The 26481-nt window shown below is 43.6% G+C and overlaps 1 protein-coding gene across 1 annotated transcript in view; it reads left to right on the forward strand.

The window, feature by feature from the left end:
• The first annotated feature begins 4842 nt into the window (after positions 1 to 4842).
• The window catches only part of C11H16orf70 (chromosome 11 C16orf70 homolog), a 34982-nt gene continuing 13343 nt past the window's right edge, over positions 4843 to 26481 (forward strand). The window contains exons 1-8 of the mRNA XM_030955858.1: positions 4843 to 4900; positions 5254 to 5380; positions 9971 to 10053; positions 13849 to 13932; positions 18600 to 18643; positions 18932 to 19011; positions 23530 to 23624; positions 26081 to 26178. Of these exons, the coding sequence (XP_030811718.1) occupies positions 5317 to 5380; positions 9971 to 10053; positions 13849 to 13932; positions 18600 to 18643; positions 18932 to 19011; positions 23530 to 23624; positions 26081 to 26178 (548 nt within the window). The 5' untranslated portion in view covers positions 4843 to 4900; positions 5254 to 5316. The remainder of the gene's footprint in view (positions 4901 to 5253; positions 5381 to 9970; positions 10054 to 13848; positions 13933 to 18599; positions 18644 to 18931; positions 19012 to 23529; positions 23625 to 26080; positions 26179 to 26481) is intronic.

A 26481-nucleotide genomic window follows, 5' to 3' on the forward strand; every position in this document is an offset into this window, starting at 1 on the left:
TGGTGGTCCCGGAGGCTGCGTGACTTTCTGAAACCACCACCCCCAGCAAGGTGCCTCAGCACCAGCTCCTGCACACCCTCTCCACGTCCAGACCTCTGCCTCAGGGGCAGCACGTGCCAGCAGGACCACGGGGCACTGTCCTGGGAGGAGGCTCAGGGAGCACCTCTGCTGTTGGTTCTGTCCACCACAGCCCGTGAGTAAGACCCGAGTCACACCCTCGCTGCTCGTTCACCAGAAGTCAGTGACAATATGGGCACAGATCTTCAGGGGCTCTGAGAGGGCCCCTGCAGCTCTGACTCTTCTTCTTTTAAATGATGAAACCCCAAGCACCAGAGCTGGAGCAGGATGGTGCAGGGGCTGAGTCTCCTCCTTCCTTCTCATACGGTGCCCCACGGCCCTTCCTCATCATCAGCTGTGACAATCAAACATCCCTTTTGGAAATATACCTGGAGGTGAAACTGAGCCCAGGTGAAAGCCCTGCCACATGTGCAGCAACCCTGGGTCCATAAACCCTTGCAATAAGGGGTTTAGGAATTCTGTAGAATCCCCAAATCCATCTTTTACCTTTTTTTTTCTCCCATAGAACCTGTGCTTTAAAATATTTTTTTTTTACAGAATCCCTGCGCTTTTCCCCAGGGTAAATTTCCCCACCAGGCATGATTAAAACCCCAAGTGCTGGGCTGGATGGCAGCTGAAGGCAGGATGCAGCAGCTGAAGGCAGGATGCAGTGGCCAGAGGCTCCTGGAAGGACTGATGGTCCCTCGCAGCAGCTGCTGAGGCCGCTGGCTCCGTGCTGAGCCCCCGGGCAGGGGTGCCCACCCCCGTGCCCACCCCCGGTATCCACCCCCGGTGTCCATCCCCCGGTGCCCATCCCCAGTGCCCATCCCCAGTGCCCACCCCGGTGCCCATCCCCAGTGCCCATGCCCGGTGTCCATCCCCGGTGTCATCCGGGTCCATCCCCGTGTCCCCCCGGGCCCCGGTCCCACAGCACCCTGGCTCCCTGCCCACGCCTGGCGGAGAGAGAAACCAGCGCATCTGTTTCTAATGAAGCCGAAGCCAGTTTAGATGTATCCCTGCACGAATCAGAGCTGTTGGAATAGATCTGGAGTTCTGTGAAATGCACACGAAGCGCTGCCCTGGGGCGGTGCAGGGGAGCCGCTGCCTGGTGGTGAACAGCCCCTCCCGAGGCCGGCCTGTGCTGCTGCTGCTGCCTTTCCTTCTCAGGAACGCTCCATGCCCATCCATCCCAGCCCCTGCCCTCGCCCCAGGCCTGTGAAACGCCCCGTGTGGCGGGGCAGGGGCTGTGCCTCTGCCTGGTCAGGGTTTTAGGTGTTTTATCTCATCAGCACCCTCGGGTGAGCGCTGAACCCTCCCGTTCCTGCCCGATCTCCAGATGCCAAGCACGGTGCAGAAATTCAGGAGAGCTCCTGCAGCCGCCAGAAGCCCAAATCTGGGATGCGAGGAGTGATGCTGACAATCACCGTGGTGCTGGCTGAGGACAGGCTTTAGCCTTGCCATGCTCCCCACAGCCCGTGTCAGGCACGCATCACCTCCCCACCCCTGGCCAAGCACGGAATCACCTCCAAAATCTTTCTTGCGGATGTGCTGCACAGTGCAGCACGCAGCAGGGAGGAGGATGCTGGCCTGGAGCAGCCCGGGGAGGCTCCGGACAGGGCTCAGGACAGGCTGGAGGCTCTGTGGGCCCGGTGGAAAAGGCACCTTGTGCCCTTCAGCCCTGCACGGCAGCTCCTCGCAATACCGAAATTTCTGGTTTTGAGCGCTGATCCTGCACAATCCGCCCGTGTCAGCCTCCGGAGGGTGTCAGGGGGACTGAAAACCACGCGGGCACGGCAGGGCAGGGCAGGCTCAGCCCAGGCGAACACGGGAAAAGCGCTGAGCCAGGGAAGAACAGAGCCGAGGTCTCCTTGGGAAGTTCGGGTTCGGTGCTGCAGCAGCCCCTGCCCGCCCGGGAACCCCCGCCTGGCCCTGCCCAGCTCGGAACCCTTGGCTGTGGGATAAATTCCCCTGAGGAGGTGGGATAATCCCCCTCGGAGAGTGCAAGGCTCCCTCTTGGAGCTGCCAACCCCGTTTGGATCCATTGCCGAGTGCCAACCCAGAGCGGGGCCAGCAGGAAAAACACCTCCAATAAATCAGAGCAACTTCAGAGCTTTACAGCAAATATCTTTCCTCCCTCTGAATCAGCGCTGCCAAGGCTGGGATGTGCCTCCAGCCCGTTTTTCCGACAGCCACGGGGCAGGATTCCCTGCAGAAATGTGTGCTGCTCTGGGATCCATCGGGAGAGGGCAGCTCGCCTCCGCCTGAGAGCGGTGCTTGTCCGTCCTGGTGGCTTCTGCAATTTTCTGCTTGCTTTTCACCAGCTGGGCTGAAAAGCCCAACTCTCCTTAGCAAACATCTCCCCGCAGACGGTGTAGAATTTAGAAAAAATCTCAAGTCTACAAAATTCTTAAAAATTTTAGAAAAAAATCAGTAAAAATTCGATTTTCACCAATTTAGGGATTCATTAATCCCCTATAGCTGCTGATCTCACTCCAAGGATTTGTTAGAAGCATCTCTGATGAGTGCACCCACGGCCATTCATTCAGTCAGAAATGTTAACAACAGAGCCAGGCTTTAAAAATTTATTATGATTTTCAGAAAGATGTGCATTGCTTCCTGAGCCCTGGGGCTGAATTTCCCAAGAAGTGCTCCATAATCTGGAGAGTAAGAAGGGTAGTTTTATCCTTTTAAAATGTAAGTTTTGCCGGTCATGAGCAGTTGCCAAAATGATGGTGCTCTGCCCAATCTGCCCCAAAAGTGGCAGAGCTGGCAGTGCCCAGCCCTTCTCCACTTAGCCTGGGGTTTGGGTTGATGTGTGAAAATGGGTGGTAGTGGAGAGGCACACAGAAATAATTTCTTTCTTTTTTTTTTTTTTGCCATTGTATTTGGCCTTTATTCTCCTTGGTGAATTTGGCTTGCGCTCATGATACTCTCCTACAAAGGAGGTTGAATCTTTTTCAATGAAAGCCCAGAGTGCTGCATCCCCCAGTTTGCAGCACTGGGCATTCAAAGGGCATCACCAAACACAGGAATGAGGTGGAGAAGGGTTTCTGCAAAGCCCAACTGCTCTGCAGCCACCTGCTTTCCACCAGCACCTCAGCCTGAGGGCTGCACTTGCCATGGACCTGCTCAAAAGCAGGTGCTGTGCTTTGTCTTCTGTTAAATGAATGAGGCATGCAAAGCTTCTAGCTGCATATTTATTCTCTCAAGTGCATTCCTTATGGGTGTCACAGAATGAACTTACATATAAAAACACACAAATACTGTATATATACAAATATATATATATTTATTCATGCATCTACAGTGAGCTGGAGAGAGGCAAGTGGCTCATAAGGATTAGCTCTGCTCCCAGGAGAGGAAAGGCTAATTTCTGGTTTTGAGCCAATAAAGATGTGTCAGAGGGCTGGAGTGAAGGGGAAACATTGGCAGCACCTCTCTGCTTTTGAGCATATTAAGATGTCACCATGCTTGGATTAAAAAAAAAAAAAAAAAGCAAGCAAGGCATGAATAATAAATAGAGCAACATGCAGCTGACTTCAAGGGAAAACTAATTTCCCTGGGGCTTGCTCCACTCCATATACACTAAAATCTCACCTGCTTTGACAGCTCTGTGAGCTGAAGAGAGATGCTGAGAAATTGGTCTTCAGAGCAGAGTCTGGCCGAGGTCCTGCTCCCAAACATGACTGGGATTTCTCTTCAATGCTTTGATCCCCCCTGCCAGCCATGGCTTGCTCTGCCTGTGGAAGGAGCCACAGTGCAAACCTAGCTGCAATTGTGTTTGACTTTTTTTTTTCCAATATGCAGCCCTCAAATTCTGGTGTTTGGCTACCTGAAAGGTGTGCTTTCCTGATATTTTCTGTCTTGCTGTGGGACAGTCCATGTGATGGGGCTGCCCTGCTGCAGACCCATGGTGGGCACAGGGATGGGGTGTGGGGTCAGGCTAGGATTGCTACTATCCTCAAATAAATATGGAAAAAATGCATCTCCCCCCACTCTCTGCTCCCCCCTGGAGCCTCAGCCTGTCAGCAGCAGAGTTACAGCTGCCTCCACACCCTCTGCACCCTCTTGAATTTCCATCTCTGGTGCTGCCCTACTCCAGAAGAGCTGTCACTTTGTGTGAGCATGGCACAAGTCCATAGCCTTGGTTTCTCTCTGTTAGTTCTCTGCTTATTTGGGCAATGCTTGACCTGGCGTCTTTCATCTTGGATCAAGTTTCCACCATAACAACGAGGGCTGGTCTCATGTGGGCTGTCCCAGGTGGTGGCACATCCTGGCAGACGGGGAGGGCTCAGTTTCCTCCTCATTCTGTGGATGTTTCTGGCACTGGGGATTTGGGTGTAACCAAAGCAGGTTCCTGTGCTGAGCCCCATCCCAAGGGAAATGTGGCCTTTCCCGGGCTCAGCACTCTGGGGTGGCACTATTTGCTCAGACAACACTGCAAAGCCACTGACCTCGTTACTCCTCTCTTCCTGACTGAGTCACTCCCGAGCTCATCCCGAGCTTTGCTCGTGCCAATGACTAATTTCTCCCTAACTCTTCTTTCCTGCACTCTGCCCTTTCAACTGGAAGAGCGGGCTGGCCGTGGGCAGTGGTTTGGGTGGGTTATTGTTTTGGATCCCGAGGTTATCTGGGTGTGACTGGCGCTGCAGGGCTGAGCCCCATCTGCCAACAGTGCCGAGGCGGGACTCGAACCCGAGCCTCCGACTTCTCCAAGCCGACGCCTTCCCCGCTCGCCCACGGCCAGGAGGGCGGGGCTCACCCCGGCCCCGCCCTCACCCCTCCCCCGCGCGGGCGCGCCTGACGACAGCTGCAAAGCACTTTTTCAGCAGCCGCAAGTGAGGTGAGTCGTGGCCCCGCGGCGCGGGGGGGGTCGGAGCCCCCCCGGCCCCTCAGGCCGGGCCGGGCCCAACGGCGGGGCCGCGCCCGCTCCCCCGCCCCGCCGGGACCGCGCCGGGGCCGCAACGCCCGCGCTCCGGCACCGGGCGGGGCGGGGGGCGCGGGCGGCGGGGCCGCGGGGCGGGGAGGGGCGGCCGGCGGCGGGAGCGGCGGAGCCCGCGCCTCCCCGGAGCCCGGCGCGGTGCCCGGCGCCGTCCCGGGGCTGGGGGCGGCCGGTCGGTGCCCTCAGGGGGCGGTGGCGGGGCCGGGCTCGGGCTGCCCGCTTCCCCGGCGCTTCCCTCCCGCGTCCCTCCGCAGGGGTCCGGCGCCGCGCCCCGGTGACCGCCGTGCCAGCCCGCGGCCTCCGCGCTACCGGAGCCAATGCTCGATCTGGAGGTGGTGCCCGAGCGCTCTCTGGGGAACGAGCAATGGGAGTTCACCTTAGGTAAGTGTGCTCTACCCCCGGCCTGCGCTCTGCCGGTCCAGAGGGGCTCTCCCAGCGCGCTCGGGGAGTTGGGGAGAAAAAGGGAGCGAGAGGCAAAGCTCGCCTTTTGCTGTCGCTAAAAATACCAAAGTACGAGCTTTAAGGATTTCCTTAGTTCATAGTTTCACCTTTAGCTTTTGCGTGCCAGCTCGTGCTTTGTTTATCTGATTGTGTGCTTTCATCTGCTCGTTTGCTTTGTTTTGTCTTGCCGTGTAAGACTAGTCATTCTTTTAAATAACTCCGAAAAGAGGAAGCATGAATGTGCTGATTGTCACCTGAATATGTGTCAGGTGATACTTGCTCTAACTGCTGTGCTTTTCTGTACAAACCCTTCATAAACATGAGTCGAGTTTCACAATTTCTTTGTGTCGCTGTTGGGTTGCGAAATAGTGGAGAAAGTAAACTTTGGAGATATTTTCTCAGGGTTGGATAACAAGTATTTTTTCCCCCAGTCACTTGTATTTTTTCATCTTGCTGAGTAGTCCTTCCCTGCCAGTTATTGCTGTAGTTACTGTGATGAGAAAGAACTTTCCCTCAGCTGATGCAAATTTGGCTGGTGCTCAGGCAGGACACTTACATGAGCAGTTGAAATGGGATGATGTGGATTCTCCGGGTGACCTGTGTTTTCAAGCAGATATTGGAAGTCCTTAAAACTCTCAGAAAGTGCTGTAGATGTCACCTTTGCTTGGTGGTTGTGTGACATATCAATGTTGGCCTCTTTCATTTCCGTTTTGCATCGTTGCTGCAGCTCTGTGTGTAAAGGTGGTGGGGGTTTGGTGGGTGTAAACGACCCCTCTGTGTCACCCTCTGTCCCTGCATGAACTTGAGTTTCACTCGGTCTGCTGCTCTTGTCACCTGGAGCAGCTCAGACTGTTCCTCAGGACACTGTTACACAGTTGCCCTGAACTAGGCTGGTCCTAAGGAGTGGTGCTGTGCCTTGGGGTTGTTTATGTGAAACCCATCAAACACAAAGGGCTGTTTATGCTGCTGTGCCTTCAGTCGAGCACAACGTGATGTTACAGACAGGGCTCACTGGCTTTTGGAGGCTAATTATAGCACCTCAGGTCCCACCCTTGGAAATCTGGGGAACTCCTTGTACCCTAAATGTTCTGTGCTCTCCTCTTGTGTCACCTGGGGAAAAGCAACCTCCAGCTGCCTACCCTCTCTTCATAAATACAGAGTACCAGCTCCCCTCCATTCTCCATATCAAAACAAGAAAAGGAAAGAGAACATGTTCTTCCTTTTCCAAGGAAAGCCTGTCAGTGCAGTCTCATGGTTAACATTTTCCAGTGTCTCTGTGTGTGTGCACAAACACACACATGCATAGATGTGAGAGGAGGAAACTCAGCTGTATTTCTTGGAGTAAACATAGCCACCACATGATGTGTCTAATATATAATTAGCATGACCTGCTGGTGCAGAGCAGGAGGCTGGCTGGGTCTGAGGATTCTTGACTGTGTCCTGCAGCAGCAGTGGTGTGTGAGGATTGTCCCTGCTGACAGAGCTGCTGCAGCTGAGGCAGTGCTGGTGTCAATGGGGCTGTCACTGCCAGCCCTGTTCCACTCGTGATTTGTTTAGCTCTGCTCCTAGCAGAACTAATGGCAGTATTCCTGAACTGCTGCTGACTCTGGCTTCCAGCACTGTGCCCACAATGGAGATGACTGAGGGGAAATGCCAGGAAAATTTTGTACATGACTTTTTGGATTCTGTTTCTGGCTCCAGTGTTGACTCACAATGTGACTAAAGCATGAAAAATTTAACTGAGACTGAGTTTAGATACCTGTGCCACTGCACCTCTTGGGCTGCATTCCTGCTGTTTTAAAGGAGAACAATTAAATAGTTATTCTGTAGGGCCTATAGCTGTATTATTAGTGTTTGAGATGTATAATTTCTAAGGCATACTTGCATTTCTCTTGGGCTTTATACTTTCTTTTCCTACAGAGTTTCACATATCTTTATTTAATGCATTATGATTCATCTTAGATTTTCTTGTATTTTTCTCCTAATCTTTATTCCCTTCTCTATCCCCATCCCTTCAAGCCACACATTCTTAGCATAGGCTGATGCTTCAAGCCATGATGTTCCTGACCAGTGTATGTGAGAGAACTGCTTGTGTCACTCCAGCATTTAGAAGAGGGAAGGTCTGTGACAGAGGAGCTCTAGCACTGGTCTTTGTGGCCATTACTGCCATGGCTCAGTTTGGTTGGGTGTCTGATGTGTTGGAAACCATGTTTGCTTCCCCATTCCGCCTGACTGGTGAGCAAGGGAAAAAGAATTCTTTGTTTTCTTCTTTGACTGCAAAGGCTGACGAATGTTGAGGAAAAAGGGGATGTTGTGTGTGAGAAGATTGGAGAAAAATAGCCCATTTTTTTAATCCTTCTTTGACTTTCTAGAAGCAAAGGGAGGATAGTGGCCGTTCAACACATTTTGGGTGCTGTAAACTGTTCCTGGAGAATTTGGGTTGCTCACTGTAGCTCTGCTAAGCAGCTGCATGGCCAAATTTGATTCTCAGTGGCTGAAAACTGAACCAAGCCAGTCTACGTCCATTTGCTTACAGCCTGAGAAAGCTGTAAGAGAGTCACATGAGCCATCTGTTTGCACACTTAGCAGCCCAGGATTGCATCAGTTTACGTGAACTTGGTGTTTCTGCACTTCTTGAGTTGGGTGCTTTCTGACTGAATCCCCACAGGCTGCTGGCACCATTGGCCTGTGGGCTCTGTCAGCTCTGCTGCCTGGGCTTCAGCCTGTGCCACTGGTTTATGTTTTAACTGAACCCATGGTCTTAGCTCTGCAGGACTTATGAATACTGACTTAGAACATGGGTTTTGTACTCTTCAGTCAACCTTACTTTTCTTTTTTTCTGGATTCATACTTTTTGCTAGGTTGAGAAATGTGGAACTTCTATGGCAACATCTTTGATCTTAGCTTCTTGCTGCTATTCATGTTTCTATTCCATTTTGAAAATATTATCTAATACATAATAACTGTCATCTTCAAACTCTGCTGCCTAGACTGCAAGGTAACTGCTATTTCCTAGATAATAGGAAACAGTGCTGCTTTATTGTGTGGCTCTGCATTTTAATTTCATTACCGTTATTAAAATAATAACTCTTTCTTATTTAATGTCATCTACTGATGTATAATTTCTAGCTGCAAACCAAATTGTCCCCAAGATTATGAGCTAAGGTGAAAACCAGTTTGGCAGACAGGTTTTTATGTGGTATTTGCAAATTGAATCACTGTAGTTGTAATCTGTACATCTGTTTTACCAAAACTTGATTTCATCATTTCAGCAAAGCTGCAATATATGGGTACAGCAATGAAAATTATATTTTTGGTTTTTTTTCCATGTTATGCCATTATTACTTTAAAGCAGTACCCATGGTGAGCTAGGTGTGTATGTTATAAATAGATACATATGAAAAGGGAGAGTTTTCTCAGTTTAATACTGTAGATAATGTCTAAAAGGACATGGCATATTGTCTGAGTTTGGTTGGTGTAGCAAGTAACTAGAAGTTTTGAATGTAATAAATGTAGGTTCTGAGGTAAATTATGCCTAATCAGGCCAACTTTCTTAACGTTTAAAAACTAGGAATAGAAAAGGACAGGGCAAGGAATGGAAATAAAATGTCAGATAACAAATCTAAATTGACTTGCAGCAGTTAGTAGGAAAATTAAACTTAACAATTATGAGCTCATAACCTCACTTTATAAATGCCTGCTTTGAATCCAGGAATGTGATCACATTTCATTTGGAAAGGCAACAAAGGTTTCTAGTGTGATAAATGATGAGATGGTGTGGTGCTATTTTTTTCTGCAGAATCAGCTGTTCCATTCTGCTTTCAAAAATATATAATTGTAAAGATAAGATATACACTAAGGAAAGAAAAAAAGCCCTTTAAATTGTATGAGAGGCTGAGTGACTGTAAGTGTATTGTCTCAATTGAACCAAATTTTTAGTATGTATATCCTGTCTGTAAAGAAGAAAAAGTTTCTTCCTTGACACAAGTAGAGCCATATCTGCAGCTAATGTGGCCCCTTAGGTTTGAAGAGAATCATTGCTCTGTGTTAGTATTAGTATGTGTCTGGTGTGAATGCCCAGTACTCCACCAAGGTTAATAGAGTGTAACAAAAGGTGTTTCAGGAGCTATTGAATGTGTGTAGGAGTGCCCTAGCCAGCTCTAGTGGAGTTTGATATAGGCTATTTTATCAGTTATTGGACTGATGACCGCAAAAATCAGAAAACTTTGTGCACAGGCTGTGGCAAGCTCTTTGCTTTTTCTGCTTGAACTTTGCTGTTTAATTTTGTGTCTAGAGAGACTTTTTTTCATATATGCCTAACAACTGCTGGATAAACAATGACTTTTCTGTTTCCAAACACCAGGTCTGTGCTGATACCATGAGTCAGGTCAGCTTGTTTGTTGACCACATACCTTTCTGTTGTAACTCAGTGTTTGCTGATGGTGGCTTGGTTGCCTCACGTGTAACCTTGCTGTTAAAAACCTTTGTTAACTGGTTTCTGCACTGAAGAAAACCTGTTTTTATTTCCAGGAATGCCGTTGGCTCAGGCTGTAGCAATTCTTCAGAAACACTGTCGCATTATCAAAAACGTCCAGGTTCTCTACAGCGAGCAGGTGAGCAGGCATGGGCTGCCCAGGAAAGGCTGCTCATGCTGAATCCTTTGTGCTCATGTACATTTTGGGAGAGTTGTGGGGCTGCTTGAAATTGAGCTACACCAAATTATTGCCACCATGTGAGAGATGGAGCTTTTATAACTTTCTTATCAGATGTAATAATCATCAGCACAGCAGTACAGTGATTTAATGGCTGTCAGTTTTGTACATGCAATGGAGGAGTGGCATTGTTTTTCCTTTAAAAAGTGAAATGTTATGTAATTAGCTGGACAATTTAATTCTAGTCTATTTACTTTATCATTGTGAAGTGGTGCTGCAATTTTAACTGAATCACTCATTACTTTCTACTTGTGTATATGGTCCAGTGGTGATGAACCCCATTAAAACCTTCTGCACCTTTTTTCTGCATCTGCAAATTTGTTTGCAGAAAGTAGGTGCAGTGATTTAAGCCAGCTATAAATGTCTTAATCATTCTTCATAACTCAGCAGTAAGTTCCTGATATGTTTGACTTCCATCAAGAAGTAAAACCCTTCTGCTAGATCAAATAAAATGTGTTGTTCTGATGGAAGTGTAAGGGGAGATAGGACAAAGGAGTCTCAGATGTCTCAAAGGACTCTCCAGATGTTTTATGTGCAATGCATGTTAATAAGAAGATGATATTCATATGTTGCAAATTACAGCTCTTTGCATCAGGAAAAAGGCAGAGTCTGTACAATGTTAGTTTGTATCAAATAAGGATTCAGGCCTTGTGCATTTGCAGTGAGTACTGAATGGCTAAGAACAACCTTGACTCTGGTGTTCAGTGCTGGATACATATTTCATGTAACTAAATGAATGATCTTTTTTTTTCACTTTATGTGGATTTATGGGTTTTCTCATGACTGAATTGCAAATCTGGCTCCTTGTGATTAATGCATGGGAGCATCCATCTGGCAGTGAGCACGTTCCTTGTTTTTTTGTATTCTTTGTAGGGTTTTAGTTTTTCTTACCACAGTGCATTTGAATTATTTCTGGAGGTGTTTAGATAAATGATGGGATTCCTGTTCCACTCAGCCTGTAGAATCACAGAAGGATTATTGGTTCAGTGGTAGTAAGTAGAGGTTACCACTCCTTGGGTTTTTAGACCTCTTGGAAAGTTATATTGTTCTTGACTGTGTACACTAAACTTCTGTTCTGGCTGCAGAGGGCAGGTTTAGTGGTTTGGGGTTTTTTAAAAGATGTTTTAGCAGCTGCATCATCTAACAAAATAGTTGTTCCTATCTTTCTGGAAAAGTTCTGATGATTATTTTTTTCCTGTATATTATTGCAATTCAGTGCCTGCTATTTTTTTTCACACACCACTCAGGGCCTGCATTTGACTGTCTGGCTCTGTCCTCACCCTTGTGCAGAGTGTCATGCATTTCATTAGCAGCTGAGCACAAAGAGCTCAGTTCTTAGAAGATTCAAAGCCTTAAACTAACTTTGCCATGCACAACTTCTGTCTCAAAAAAAAAAACTGTACCTGAGCAGCCTTCATGTTTTTACTCTTTACCTTGTAAAAGAATGCCTTTGAGCACTGTGATCAAATGTTATTTAAAGCTGTTGCATCTCTAAATTTGAATTTCTGATCCTGGAACTCCAGCAGTGAGTATTTCCTTTCAAAAATTTATATGGCAATTAAATGCAATTAGATCTGCCCATGGTGCTCTCTTTAACTTGACATTAATGGGATGCCCAAACTGTGCCAGAAAACCTTGATGAATCCTTTTCTGTGACTAAAAGAATTTTAACTCATTTTTGGTCAGTTTAAGTGGGGTTGCCTAATTGCCTAAAATAATTGCCTTTGTTTGCCTGAGCTTCTTCCTCTGGATTGTGGTTGATGGGATTGTTCAGTGATAACAGTTTTTCCTACATCTTTGTGTGGATTAGCAATATAACTGCAGATCTGTGGTGTTTCCTTCAGGAAGATCTCTCCTGTTGCTTCTTGGCATCATCTTTCATACTTGAGGTTCTGTTTTCTGTATTGAAAGTCACATGAACTAAATTTGTGCCCTTGATTCTTTCCATGTATTAGAAAATATGCCAGCATAGAACAGAAGTTATTTGCTGTACTAATTATCAAGCTTTTCCTCAGATGTTTGGGGTTTTTTTTTCCATCCACTCAAAAGTACTTGTAATGCTCTCATTAATTTTGGAATAACCTTATGGAAACTATTTAGAAACCAATGAAATGCAGAGCATATCCCATAGCAGAACAACTCAGCTGGTGTATTTGAATGCCAGATTACAAGGTTTTTTTTGCTCTATCTGTAGCCTTTCTAAATTAGATTTATAAGGGATTAGAAAATGACTGCCATGATCAACATTAGACCTTTTTATCTCAAGCTTATAGTTCTGTTGCAATGCTGCTTCAGTTCTACACAGAGCCATACACGTTTGTCAGCAAGAGTGAGGTGCCATCAGTTGATGGCATTGTGTGAAATGTTGTGAAAGTTTCATTTAGGACAGAGTTGGCACAGCAGATCACTGGTGTTCAGGAAAGATGGGCTCAAATTGGACCAGCTTCAGGACAAGCTGCTGCAGTGATCAGGGGAACAGGAAATCTGCATCACAGGGGATGGAAAGCCTCATGGTTTGTTTTAACTTAGTGATGTGAGGTCTAGGACCTGATTACTTGGCTGTATGGTTTGGGAAGAGGTGGGACATGCACATGAAAAAGCTCAGAAAGTATCAAGGCTAGAAGACAGTGCTGATGTGAGAAAATTGAGGATGAGAATTGGGCTTTTGGCAGTCAAACCCCAGAGCTCCTCTGAGTAGAGAAAAGCAAGATAGCTTATGCTTAATTCATGAAAGGGCTGTATGGTGTGGCTGTCTACTTTAGAAGCTTTTATTTGCCTCAGTTGTCCATCCCCTTTCTGTTTTTTAGCTAGCAAACTGCCTGGTGCCAGTTCTAGGGCATGAATCTTGCTGCCTGCCTGCCATTCAACCTTTTTTCTCCTCTGAGACAGCTGTGGGGGATAGAGCATTTTGAAGCAAATGTGCTTTAGATGGTACATGATCAAAAAGCTGAGCTGGGGCCAAGTGACTGTGTCTGTGTGCATTGCCCTGGTGGAGCAGAGAGCAGCTTCCCCAGCAGACTGAGAGGGTGTAGAGCCTATACAGACACCAGCAAAGCCAGAGGAATGTCTCCTATTAACTCCAGCAGACTGCAAATTAAGCCCTTAGTTGTTATGATTCACAGTAACTAAGGAAACCTAAATTCACAACATGAGAGTCTGAAGCCTTCCTTTTGAGGCCTAAAAAAGACTGTGACAGTTTGATTTTTGAAGTGGAAAGCCATCTCTTTGTCAAGCACATCCCTGGCTCTGATGTGAGCCTTGGTATTTTTGTGTACCAAGAATGAAACAGAGGCTGTTCCTAGATGATGAAATCTCTGATGCTAAACTGGGAATGTTAATTTTCAAGGTGGAGTTTTGTTTGTTTTTCTTTTTTTTAATGGGCTTGGGAGTTATATTGTTTTGAGTTTTGTTGGGTTTTTTTTCCTCACAGTAGTGGACAAAGCACTCTTAGGAGTTTTTGCAGGGCACAGATATTATACAGGCACTTCTGTTTCTTTTCATAAGGAAACTGAAGGGTTTGAGAGGTTTGGCCAAATGTATTTTAGTTATGCTTATTCATTGAACGAGTTACTGTTTTCTGAGGTAGTTTTGTTGTTCTAAAGTAACCAATTTATACTTTTACAGTGATGTATGTATATCTTAACAAAGAAGTCTTGAAATTAGAAGCCTAACAGCTTTTTTTCTTTGTTTTTACAGTCACCTCTTAGCCATGACCTCATCCTTAACCTGACTCAGGATGGAATCAAACTGCTGTTTGATGCTTTCAATCAGAGACTTAAGGTAATAAAACACCCCTCCTGGAAGCAGACAATGCACACCAAAACCCTGGGATGTTTTGACACTTAACAGAGCATAAGTGGCTCCTGTAGACATTTAATTTGTCTTATGTAGAGTGCTCTCCTGTGATTATGAACTGCATTTCTTCAGTTTGGGATTTAAACCTTTGTTTCTGGAAGAAAGACGCCTTAGCTGTGCTCTGGGATGTACAAGTGCCACAGAGGTGTGATGGTGCAGTGTGGCCTCACCCATCTTGTCTTGAATGGCACAGGAAATGCACAAGGCCCTTACTAAAGCTGAGCCTTGGGTTTGAAATCACATCGTCATTAATGCAAACCAGACAGTGTTGTTTCCTGCCCAGGTTGTTCCTTTATCTAGGCTGCCATTTTATTTATGAAGTTAAACTTCCTCCTATTCACAGTTTTCATTTGAGCTAGCTTTGCAGAGTGCTTGTGTGGCTGTGAGTGTGTGAATCCCCCCAGAAAGCCACATCCAGGCCTCTGGTGAGCAACTGGCTCCTGCACTGACTTCAGTTTGTTCTGGATAAGTTTTGATTGTTGCAATTGATGTCTTCAGTTCTGCTTTTGTGTTTTTGGGTGAGCAAGAGTTGATCTGCATGTCTCAAGGTTGCTTAGTGTAGTTAAGATGCAGAATAAAAGGCAGGCTGGTCACTGCCTTCTCATGGCATTTATCCTTGCAAGGTATCTGTAGTGGAAGGGGTATTTTTTATCCATACAAAGTGGGCAACTGTGGGACTGTAGAGGTATGACTACATGGGTATAAATTTTTGAAAACCTCTCAACTGAAGCCTTTAAAATATCTGTGTGTAACTCCTTAGTTATTCAGAGTGGTCCTTTCAGCCAGACCAGCTGTGCTGAATAATTGTCACTGATTCTCACCTGGTGGGTGTAAATTTCTCTGTGACAGAAGTGTTTAGGTGTTGATTTGGCTAATTGGGTGAGAGTGAGCTGCTCTAACTGCTGTGCTGCATGACATGTGAAAGCAGAAGTGTGGAGTTAAGTGTGATACTAAAAAATTGAATGCTTACAGTTTAGGTAAGTCTGGAATATGGTGCTCACATCCAAACCCCTTGCAGGGTTTGGAACAGTGGTAGGTGGAACCCTCTGCCCTTTACTCACATCTAAAATAAAACCAGCAGAAAAATACCCCTCTCCAAAGTTCAGCCATTGCCTTAGCCCAAAAATTACTGTAGGAGAGAAGCATGTGCTATCAGCTGAAACTCAAGCTCTTTACATATATATATATATATGTATATATATATGAAATTGTTGAATAGCAACCCAGATTAGTTGTTGAAAGTACTTATTTCTCTAAGAATAGGGTGTAACACCATGGTATGCTTGTATTTTTCTAAAAATTTTATATTATAAAAATACACATTTCGAAGAAAATTTTCAGTTCAAATTGAGCTCAGCTGAGGGACAACTGAGCACTTTTCCCCCCAGATTTCCGTTTGTAATTGCCTTATGGTAGTTTCTGTTCATGAAGTCTTTCTATAATAATGGAATTCTTGTTTTTAACAAGTTTTTGAATTTACTTGTTCAGACTGTGCATGTGGATTCACAGTTTTTAAGATAATATCTTGAAAATTCTTTGTCAGCTCTCCAGAATCTTTCTAACTGGGTGTAATTCTGCAGGAGACTGAATTAGAAGTTGGCATAATCATTTCAAGTACATGCCTTGCTTGACTGGCTTTTTTGGGGGGAATATTGCAATATTGTAGTGTTTTTGAGGTGCTGTAAGAATTGTATGCCATGTATCTTCATCTCCAGTTTCTGAGGGTCTGATTTTGTCACACCCAGTGGGCTAAAAACCAAGCAAGAGCTTTTCTTGCCTTTCTGCATTTCTTGCCTTTTTTTCCATGCTTGTCTGTATTTAAAAACTAGTTTTAAAGAAAAAAATAGAAACCCCAAACTCTTCTGGTATGTGTTTCTAGGTTTGTTTCAAAAATAAAAATAATACAGGAAAAACAATCTCTTCTGTTTTGTTGTGGTTCAGTGATCTGGTGATACTTCTGTTTGTTTGAACTGTGAATAGTCAAGCCGTGTAAATGCATACAGTGCTATGAAAACTTATACTTGTAAAAGTGTCCAGAAAGGTTTATAGAAGAAATTCAGTGGGATCAGCTCAGAAGGGAGCAACAGCACTTGTTAAAAGATACAGTAGGTGTAAAGCAAGTAATGCCTGTTTTTAAGACGGTGGGATTGTGTTTTCAGTGTTACTCAGCAGCAGCAAAACTGGAAAAATCAGGAGGCCTTTATTCTTTGTGTGTTTTTTTAAATACACACTTGCTAATAAGTTTGTGAAAGAGATTGAAATGTAGGCTCCTAAGATGGAAAATCTTGACAATTCCAAGGAAGCTGGTGCAGGAATAAAGTCAGCAATATTCCTAAGAAGTTTCCTCCCTTTTTTCAGGGAGAAGGGGGAAAGACTCACCTTCAGTAGCCAGACCATAGCAGGAGATGTTGCTGATGTGAATTGGTAGATCCAGGACCAGGTTCTGAAAGCAATTTTAGCATTAAGGTCTCTCATGTGTCCTCCCTCTGAGCTGGAGACAGAGTTGGCTTTTATGGCATTGGTCTGTTGTTGCTGGTAACAGACACCAGAACATTTTTGTAAGGCTTTGTAGTAATTGTCAAAAACAGTGACTGTGAGGAAACATCAGCTTTTACTCATTTAAAGCAACTGTCTTCTGACTGTGTAGTAAACCCACACTGAGAAGACCAAGGACTGTTCAGTGATATGTTCTATGCACACGGAATCACACTGGTCCTTTTGGCAGCGTAGCTACTGTAATTTAGAGAAGAATTTTTTTTTCCAAGTGCTCTGGCCTATTCTTCATGATGACTTTCATGACTTATGAGATCCTTTGACTGCCATTAATTTTTGCTAAGTTTTACTCATTTATTCCTCTGCTGTTGGTAAAAAGAAATGTTGATTTGAGTTGATCTGTTTGAGTCTTGGGAAGAGGATGTTAGCAAACTGGTGCCTGTTGGCTGCTCTCAGAGTGTTTCTCCTGGTGGGAGCCACATTTGTGCCACTGCAGTTCTTTGTGCACTGCTCCTGGAGTTCAGCTCATCCTTCTATCTTGCACTGTGCAGTTTTGGTAGAACTTCAGGAGGGTGCCCAGTGCACACAGCAGTGGCTGCAAAACAAGATCTGAGGTGGGGCTGGTTCTCTCTATTTTCAGAAAAAATTTTGTGGAGGGAAAAGATGTGCAAGAGCACTAAAAAAACCAGTAAAATCAGTCCTAGCTTTTCATAAAAGTAGCCTTTGTTTTTTAATAGGCTTTAACAGTAAAGGAAATCTGGACATGTCGACTGCACTTGAATTAAAGTACTAGATAACTAGGTTTTTCCAAGAAGCATAATTCCAAGTGTATTTTATTAAGAAGAAGAATGTTTGTCGTCTTATTGGTTCTGCCAGAATATTAATTTGTTACTTGCTTTGTGCCCTACTTGTTGCTTATATTTCGAAATGCCATTAAATGTTGATTTTTTTTTTTTCTAAATATATATAGAGGTAGTGGTTTAAGCATGGCAAGTTGTTTTATTTAGGGTTATTTGCTGGGCATCTCCCAAAACCAAGACTTCCTTCTCAGCTGGTGATATTTTTAGGTTTTAAAGCCACACTTGGTAGCAAGCTCCCTGGGAAATTCTGCTTTATTCTCTTGCTGAAGAGTGTGTCCTGCCAGAATCTGCCAGTTATTTGTTGGAGGATTATACAAAACAAAAAACATGTTTTACCTTTGCTTTATGGTGGTTATGAGCTGTGTGTGTTTTCTTTTCCTGCTGACACAGGAACATGTATGTAAGGTGGAAGAAGCTTGTGTTTTCCCATGGCTACTTGCCAAAAATCATCTGCTTAAAGCCCATATAGCCTCAAAATCCAGTGGCAGTCATAAAAATCATATGACGTCAGTCTCAGATGCATGTTTGCAGTAATGTATTCAGAACAAAGGATCCATATCTTATATTTTCTGCAGAGAGGAAATCTCCTTGGAATATTCAGTAAGGTTTAAAGCATTTTCTGAATATCAGAACTGGATATTACTGCTTGCCCTGATTCCTCATGGACTGTTCTTCTGATTGTCTTCTGTAATGCTTGGCAACGTTGCAAGATATCTTAAATATAATTGAAATGGGATGTTACTGCTAAGCCTTGCTGTGTTCATCTTTTACTTTAGAATAGCTGGAGAGTTACAGCAGTGCAGTCAGTGTAAGGCCTTTGTGCCCTCACAGGCATTCTTCAGGGTAATAGGAGCAACCCAGGGAATGGCCCACTGACATTCATCAGAGGATTCCTTAATTAGCTAATCCTTGTTGTTGCTTTCCTTTGAATTTGTTTGAGTAAACTTTGTAGAAATCAAGATCCTGATGTGTCAGTGACAGGGTTTCTTCCTGCAGGCAGTGCTGATATACATGGGATATGGGGGCTCTCTCCTGAACCCAGGGTTGTCCAGTCCTTATTTTAGATATGCAGTTGTTGAGTCAGTTTTTAAAGTTTGATCTCTGACACAGTGGTTTATCATGGCAGAGTTCTGTAAGAAGGGGAGCAAGCAGCACTAGCTAGTCTTGCCCTTTGACAAGGATTTACCTCTGTAATGATTTGCAAGTGTCTGAACAATGTTTTTGTTTCCTGTGTTTCAGGTGATTGAAGTTTATGACTTGACTAAGGTGAAGTTAAAATATTGGTAAGTGGTTTAAGACCTCCCATGATTTCCTCTTGGTTAGAGTGGCTGGTTTTACTCACTTTTTTAAAATCCCGAATTCATTTTTTCAATTATTCATTTTAAAAATCAAAAATAGCTGTCATAAAGGAGTGTGCATAATCATCCTTTCTTGAACACGGCGCTCAAATTACTGGTTTACTCTTCAGTCTTGGAGACTTCTTACAATTTAGATGTGTTATTGCCATTAGTAAATGTTTGTAGCATCTGTTTGGCTTCCTTCAGGCAGATTAATTATGTTTTCTTTTTCAGTGGTGTCCATTTTAACTCTCAGGCAATTGCTCCAACCATAGAACAAATTGATCAGTCATTTGGAGCAACACATCCAGGAGGTAAGCCAAAAACTTTCTGGGAAGCACACCTAGCCTGACAGACTTCTTTCTAGGAATTCTTTCCAGTATGTCTGCCTTGAGCAATGTGTAGGCAGTTCTGTTGTCATATGATCTGGAGCTGTGTTCCAGAATGGTCATATTCTTACAGTTGGGAAATCATGTAAAATGTGTTGTCAGTTCACTCGTGGCTCTTTTTTAAAAGGGAAATGGTGAGGCAGAGAGTCACTGGCACAGAGTGATGTATTCAGATGTCATTAATGATCTGTTTTGAAGTGCCAGTACCAGAAAACTGTGATCTTTGTTGTTGTTACACGTCCCTGTGCATGGTCAGCTCTCGGGCATCCTTAGGGATTGTGTATACCATGAGCACAGACATTTGAGCAGCTCTCTGTGCAGAGGCAGCCAGGGCTGTTTGCTGAGTCTCCATGCTCTGTGAATGTGTTAAACCCCTGCTGGGCAGGAGCAAACATGAGCTGTGTGTGACTGGCTCACACCTCCCTGAGCCCCCTCCTCTGCTGGGGGCACCGGGGGCAGGTGGGCACTCAGTCAATGTGCAGCAGGAGCAGAACCAGGACAAGTTTGTTTCACCTGACTGAACGCACTCTGACTCTTGCACAGCCCCTTGGCTGTTCCCCCTCTCTGCAGCGGGAAAGACTATCTGTAAGCTCCTTGTTTATGTATGAAAATGAGGAGTGTATTTCAGGGGGTTCCTAGGCCATGAAAATAAGCCAGTGGAAAAACTTTTGAACTTTATAGTTAAACTGCCCGGGAACTTTAAAAAAATGGAGCCACAAACTGGCACAACAAGGAAGAACTTTACCTCCATATAGTCAAGATACCATTTTCAGAGCCTCATATTCTATTTTTAGCTGAAGCCAGTCCATTTGCAGTAGTCAGGCTGATCCCAAACAGGCGAATGTTCTTTGTGATGGATGGTGATTGCATATCCAGCCTTTGTCTCTGCTCTCTGCAGACAATCTCTTGCACATTACAGAACAGGATTTATTAACTGGGGAGGGTCATGTGGCTAGAGCAGTATTATTGCATAAAAGCCTGCAGTAGTAGATGAATATGAGATTGAGATAAATGAAGCTTGGAACATTTCTAGCTGTAATACTCCGAGGATCAGAATTAACCTTCCTAAATTTTGGTCCTGACATTAACAGTTCCTCTTAGACAGAAGCTCTGAAATCTATGGTTAGATCTATTATGGAAATGGTATGTACAAGAAACTGTAGAAATAAAGAAGAGTAAAAGTGGTTCCATGTCCTGGGTGGGTTATAATTTTTATTTGTTCTGTGATTATGGTTTATTTGCAAATATGTAGAAGTGGAGCACTTCCAAAATTATGGTATTATGAACTGTAAAAATACGTATCTAGACATAAGCATTGCCTGTGGTAGTGACAGCATATTTTATTACTGCATAAAATTGTATGCAAGCACTTAAAAACATAGTTTGGCACCACGTGTCCTTGTGCTGAATTTGCAGATCTTGTGCATCTGTCATACTCAATTAAGAAGACTTGCATGTTTGCTTCATCTGGTGATAGTTTTTCATAACATCTTTTCATCTAGTGACATGTAGATAAGAAAATGTATTTATTAAAATGCTGGCCTCTATTACCATTTCACTAGTGCTTTTGCTTATTCAAGTTTCCTCACTGGAAAAATACTTCTCCCATTAACAGCCTACTTAGCAGAAGCAAATGCTCTGTATTAAGCTGCCTGTCACAAACAGTTTGAACTGTATTATGCAACTCAAGTTTTTGGTAACTCTTTTTTTCCTTTGGGTTTTCTGAAACAGAAAGGGTGAAGAAGGAGAATGGTGTTCAGCATGGGGGAGGGATGGTGATGGTGTTTTGATGTCTCACAAAAATTGGAGCTGGGATGGGAGGAGAAACCTTCCTTTTACTGTGACCAAAGCACCAAATACTAGGTTTCATGAATGAAAGGAATATAACCATCCCTTTTACTTCTCTGTGCTAATGCTCCTCCAAACCCCCAATGCAAGCACTTCAAACTTATTTTGTTTTTTATCTCTGTTAACTAACCTCCACTAGGATTTCACTCAAAATGTTGCCTTTCACCTAAAACCAAGGCGGTTGCAGCAGAACTTTCCTGCAACAGGATACAGTGCTAGTTTCAAAATAAATTTCAAAAGGTTAGCAACAGTTTTGTGTTGAAACCAACCTTCAGTGAGCATTTTTGGTTTTGCCAGATCAGTGGTTTTAAAAAAGAAGAGTCATCAGAAAAATCAATCAGCTTCATTACTTTTTGGCTAATGGTGGTTTGAAACATTGCAGTACCTTTGTCATGGGGCTTACTGAAATGCAACCACTTTGGAGGTCAACAGCTTCATCAAAGCCAAGATTTTTATCCCACATTTCCATGATTCTCTGACCTGACCTCCTGCTGGGAAGGACTTGCTTTTGCCAGTGGCTCTACTGAAACCACATCCTGTCCTGAGTGCTCATGGATGTGGCTTTGTGCCAAAGTGCCGTTCAACAAAGACCAGGGCTGTGGGGTTGGGCTCAAGTCATAAGGTAGAAGAACAAGTCCTCCTTCCCACCTAGCACAGGGGCCTTGCAGGGATGGAGGGGTTGCTGTGTTCTGGCTCTCTAACTCTCAGACTTCACCTTCCCCTAAGGTGCCAGAAAAGTTTTGTGCTTGATACCAGTAAGAATTGACTTTTCGATCTGCCTCTGCTTTTAGTTAAGCTGTGTCCATTTTGCAGCCTTGCTGGTGTTGGTGGTTTTGTCCTGTCAGCTCTACAGAAATATTTCCCAGCTGGTCACACTCTGCTGCCTTCCTGGAAGGCAAACCTCCTCCCTATCCTCCACCCAGAGTGCAGCAGCAAAGAAGCAGTCTTTTTGCTTCTGTCAGCAATTTTGAATGGAATTAGCAGGATACCTGTGTGATGAAAAATAAATTAAAAATAATAATACAAAAAATCCTTACCTTGTTCAGTCATGTGGTTGTGATCTATGGTTTTGAGGGAGACAGGAGAGAACTTCCCAAGAATAAAAAACTTCCTTGCCCTTTAAACCTAAGCATCAACAAACATTGCAGGAGATGGGAACTGATGCAATTTGTATAATCAGATATCACACTTGGCATGACTAGGGGAAAAATAGTTCTCCAGCTGGCTGTGGGCTTTGGAAAAGATGTATCATAATTTATCACATGAGAGAGATTTGTATAATTTTCCTGCCGATCAAAACATTTCCCTCTCTCCACACGTTTTCCTTTCAGTGACAAGCGTGGAAAAGACTCTTAGCCAGCACATTCTGTAGAAAAGGCAAATGATAACTTTTGAAAGTTTAATACTTATTGCTCAACTATTATTTTTCTATCCTGGGTGGCCTGGTATTGTCCAGATACCCTGTGATATGTCTTTTAAGTTGAACACTTGAAAGACACTGTGGGAGGGAGGGAATAAAATATTTCTTTATATGTATTTTCTCTCTATGCTATGTCATTTTAACTATAACATCATAAGAAATAAGGGAATTTTGAGCCTTTGGTATTCCTTTGGTAAAGTGGAAGAAAGCAGCTTCTCTTTTAGAGGGTTTCTTTATTGTTTTAAGCCTCTGGTGTTTTCAAGCTGTCAGATCCTGTGTTACTAGAACACTCTGTTCCCCCAGTGGCTACTGGGCACAGGTTGGAGTTTGTAAAATCAATCCTAAAACAGTTCCCAAGCTCTCTGTCTTCTGGGATTGTTTTTTAATCTTTCCATAGTCTCAGAAAACAGTATGTCTTGTTAGAGTAAGTACTGGGACGACATTTATTGTTTTCGTAGTTGATGTTGTGCAATTGATTGCAATGAATCAGGACATCTCGTGATGTGGTGACAGCTGGAAGTCTGTGCGTGCTCTAATTTATTAGTGCTCTTTGTGGGAGCTGACTGGTTGGCTGCTGTTTCTGGTGATGCTATTTTTAACTATCATTGTAAATGGCCTAGGACCTGTGTGTCTGAAGCATTTCCTCCTTGGGCTGTGTCAGTGTTACCCAGGAATGCAGGAGCTGACTGGGGCATGGGAGCTCCTCCTGGGAGGAGAGGTGGAAGTGCAGGTCACAGGGTGAGCTCTCCTTTGAACTCCCCATGTGTGAAAGAGGAAGTTATCAGTGTTTGCGCGCATCTCTCTCAAAGCCTTTCTGGTTAACACTGTACAATGTTTTACATAACAATGAACAGAATTGTTTTGTACCAGTAGTGGCTATTTAAACTACTTTAGAGATATTAAGGTATAATTGATTGTGTCATGTTGTATAATTGTATTGTTAGGGATTGGTTAGTGCCTGCAGGCTTGCAGAGGCAACTGCAATGAATCTATGGTTTCTCTTATTGCTGTATTTTTACTGCAAGAAATTAAAAGCAAAGCTGTTATGGTTCAGTGTAATTGTGTTCCTCCTGCATTCTGAGGTTCATTGAGGTGATGAAGGTGCTGTTAGATATGAGCTGGAGAATTCTCAGATTATTTTGATAACTCTGTTTTTGCTTTATTTTCCCTTCTAGTGTATAACTCAGCTGAGCAACTCTTTCACCTCAATTTCAGAGGACTGTCGTTTTCTTTTCAGTTGGACTCCTGGACTGAAACCCCGAAGTACGAGGTCAGCAATCATTCTTAGTTAATGGATGGTCTTTTTGCCTCTATGGTACTTGCAGAGTATCACCTACATTGTGTCTTGCTGTCTTTTGCCAACAAAAGAAACCAGTAATTTGAAAGGAATTGAACTCCTCCGTTGTGTTCTTATTAATGCTATGTAACCATCTCAAAGTTAAAAATTTACTTCCTGTTGACAAAAGGCGTGTGATTAGGGGTTTTGCTTGCATCATGAACTGGGACTAGCAATCCTGTTGGTAAAAGGAGTTGTCTAAAAATATGAGTGCTGTCTATGCAAATACATAAATATTAAGCAATCTACTGGGAGGCTCTTCTTTTATCAGATATTTTTGAATCTCATTGAAGTGATTATGCAACTAAAGTAGGATAGACTTCATAAAATACATTTTCTTCTTTAAGTGTCCTTCAGTATGAGTGCTTCTAGCAAGCCAAATGAATGAGTTTTATTTGTAATGCCTGTTTGCATATTCACCAAATGTTTGGATGAGTTACTGAATAATTAAATGCATTACTGCATTCTCTGAAATCTTTGGAAATTCCCGTCTAAAGTGGAAACAAGATCAGGTCCTCTGTGGTTTCCTTCTGTACTAATGAAAATGTATGTGTAACTTGGTTTGTGTGAAGATGGAAGTGCTCTCAGTTGTATAATCTGCATTGACCAGTTAAAAAGCATTAAAGGAGCATATAAAAAGCCAAAACAAAGAAGAAATTAACCCACATGATGACACATGTTCTTTGTCACAGCTTAGTGCTTTAGAGGTTGTGGTTGACATGTCACAGGGGTAACCAGGGGATGTTATTGTTCAGCAGCAGTGAAGGTCAGTTGGGTTTCAGATTTGAAGGTGAATAGAAGCCTAATAAGGCAAACAAAAAGAATGCCCCAACAAAGAGTAGCTTCTTTTCATGCAGGAGTTCCCAGGGCATTGGTGAATGAAATAGCCAAACTACGAGGAAGTAAATTGTTTCACCAAAGATTTGAAAATATCATAAAATATCTCAAGTTGGAAGGAGCCTGTAGGGGCATCGTTGAGACCAACTCCCTGTCCCTTCCAGGACTACCTAAAAGATGTTAAAATCAAACTGATGGAACAGTGGAGAAAGTAATTTTGCATTCTCCAAGTGTCTCATTCAGTTGCTCTGGTGAGATTAGTAAAATGTTCTTTGCAAAGCATGTAATGCCAAAGTCTCCCCAGGAACAGGTAAAAGTAGGATTGTTTTGAAAGCAGAGCAGTATGAAACAGTCCACAGGGAAGACAAGTCTTTGTGGAAGTTTTTAGAGAGGAACATTAGAAAAGATTGCAGAGTGAAGTCAAATTTGAATCTGTCCAGTTCAGGGAAGATCATAGGAATGCTAGGCTACTTAGCAAAGCAGTGTAATTTTCTGCTTATGGAAATGGAAAAACTGTGAAGAAAACTTTGGAGTTTATTGTCTAGCTGGAAACAAGCTGCAGGTGAGGAGAACATGAAAACCTTTGCTCACTTCAATAATCTGTAATTTCATGTTCTTTAAGAAGCAAAAGGTATTAATGTTCGGGGCAAATTCAGGATGAGAATTGAAATTGGGATCTCTAGATTTGCTAAGTAATGGAGGTTCCTTTCTTAATATCTACAGCAGTGTAAGTTATTGTTCTAGGTTAATTTTTTTCCTAAGAATTTTGTGTGTGTGTGTGTTTACCTTATGTGATGTCTGCTAAAGTAGACCAGGTAATAATTTGCATATTGTCCACATCTTGTTTTTGTTGACTGCTTGTGACAAAGATAAGGTTTTTCCTGTCTGGTGACAGCTAAGTATGTTACTGGTCTTGAATGTTCTGTCACATTCAGAATTGAAAGAAATTCCTTCTTCTAGGGCAGTAAGAGTCAATCTGACTTCCTTAACATGCTTTCTATTTGATGAGAGCACTAAATCCCTGTCAAAACAGTATGTGTAAGAATGTGGTGATAAGGAGAGCGGAAAATCTATTTAATGAACAAGTTTCTGTTCATCAGATAAGGCATCTTGGAAACCAGCAAAAATGTTAAAAGGCAGAAATTAATGCAGTGGGAGATAAAAAAGGGAAGTTTTCCTTTAAGACAGATGATTTTTTAGACCTTAAATACAACAGTGTATCAGTACCAATACTTGGAAATTGCTAGCTGCCCATGATCAAACCAAGGAAAGACTTGAATTCTCAGTTCACACAGTGGCTAATTGTCAGACTAGTGGCATCTTTTGACAAATAAACATGCTGAGTGTTTCACCCCAGCTCAGGAATGCAGGAGTGGTGGAATATAAAGAAACATCACCTAGAAGCTTGGGTTTTCTGTTATTTTGCCCCCTTGTCTTTTGCTGGAGACTTGCTTGAATTGGTAAGCATATACAACATCTCTAAGGCAATTTCTGGCCTTAAGCTTGAAGTGTCTGCTGTGGTGTGTAACAAGAGTGATTTTGTGTTTCCCCAGCCTAACTTTGCCCATGGTCTGGCCTCTCTGCAAATCCCGCACGGCGCAACTGTGAAACGCATGTACATCTACAGTGGGAACAGCCTGCAGGACACCAAGTATGTGCAGCTGCTCCTGCTCTTTCCATCTTTTATTTAGTGCTTTGCCACTGGTAAATAGAATAGTATGGTTTTTTAGTTCACTTTGGGTCTTCAGAATGCCTTTAGATACTTTAGATTTCTGTAGGTGTTGTCTTCAGCCCTTAGAATCAAGTGTTGGTTTGATTTATGTTGCTGTAAAATGAGCTCGGTTCAGCTGTAGTAGGCAAGTTCAATTGACCTGAAAATGAATTAAAGTAGGGAACATTGTGCATTTAGTAACACATGTTAAGGCTATTCTTCCTCTAGATTTTGTTTGTGCTG

The sequence above is a fragment of the Camarhynchus parvulus genome, chromosome 11 (genome assembly GCF_901933205.1).
Source record: "Camarhynchus parvulus chromosome 11, STF_HiC, whole genome shotgun sequence".
NCBI lineage: Eukaryota > Metazoa > Chordata > Aves > Passeriformes > Thraupidae > Camarhynchus > Camarhynchus parvulus.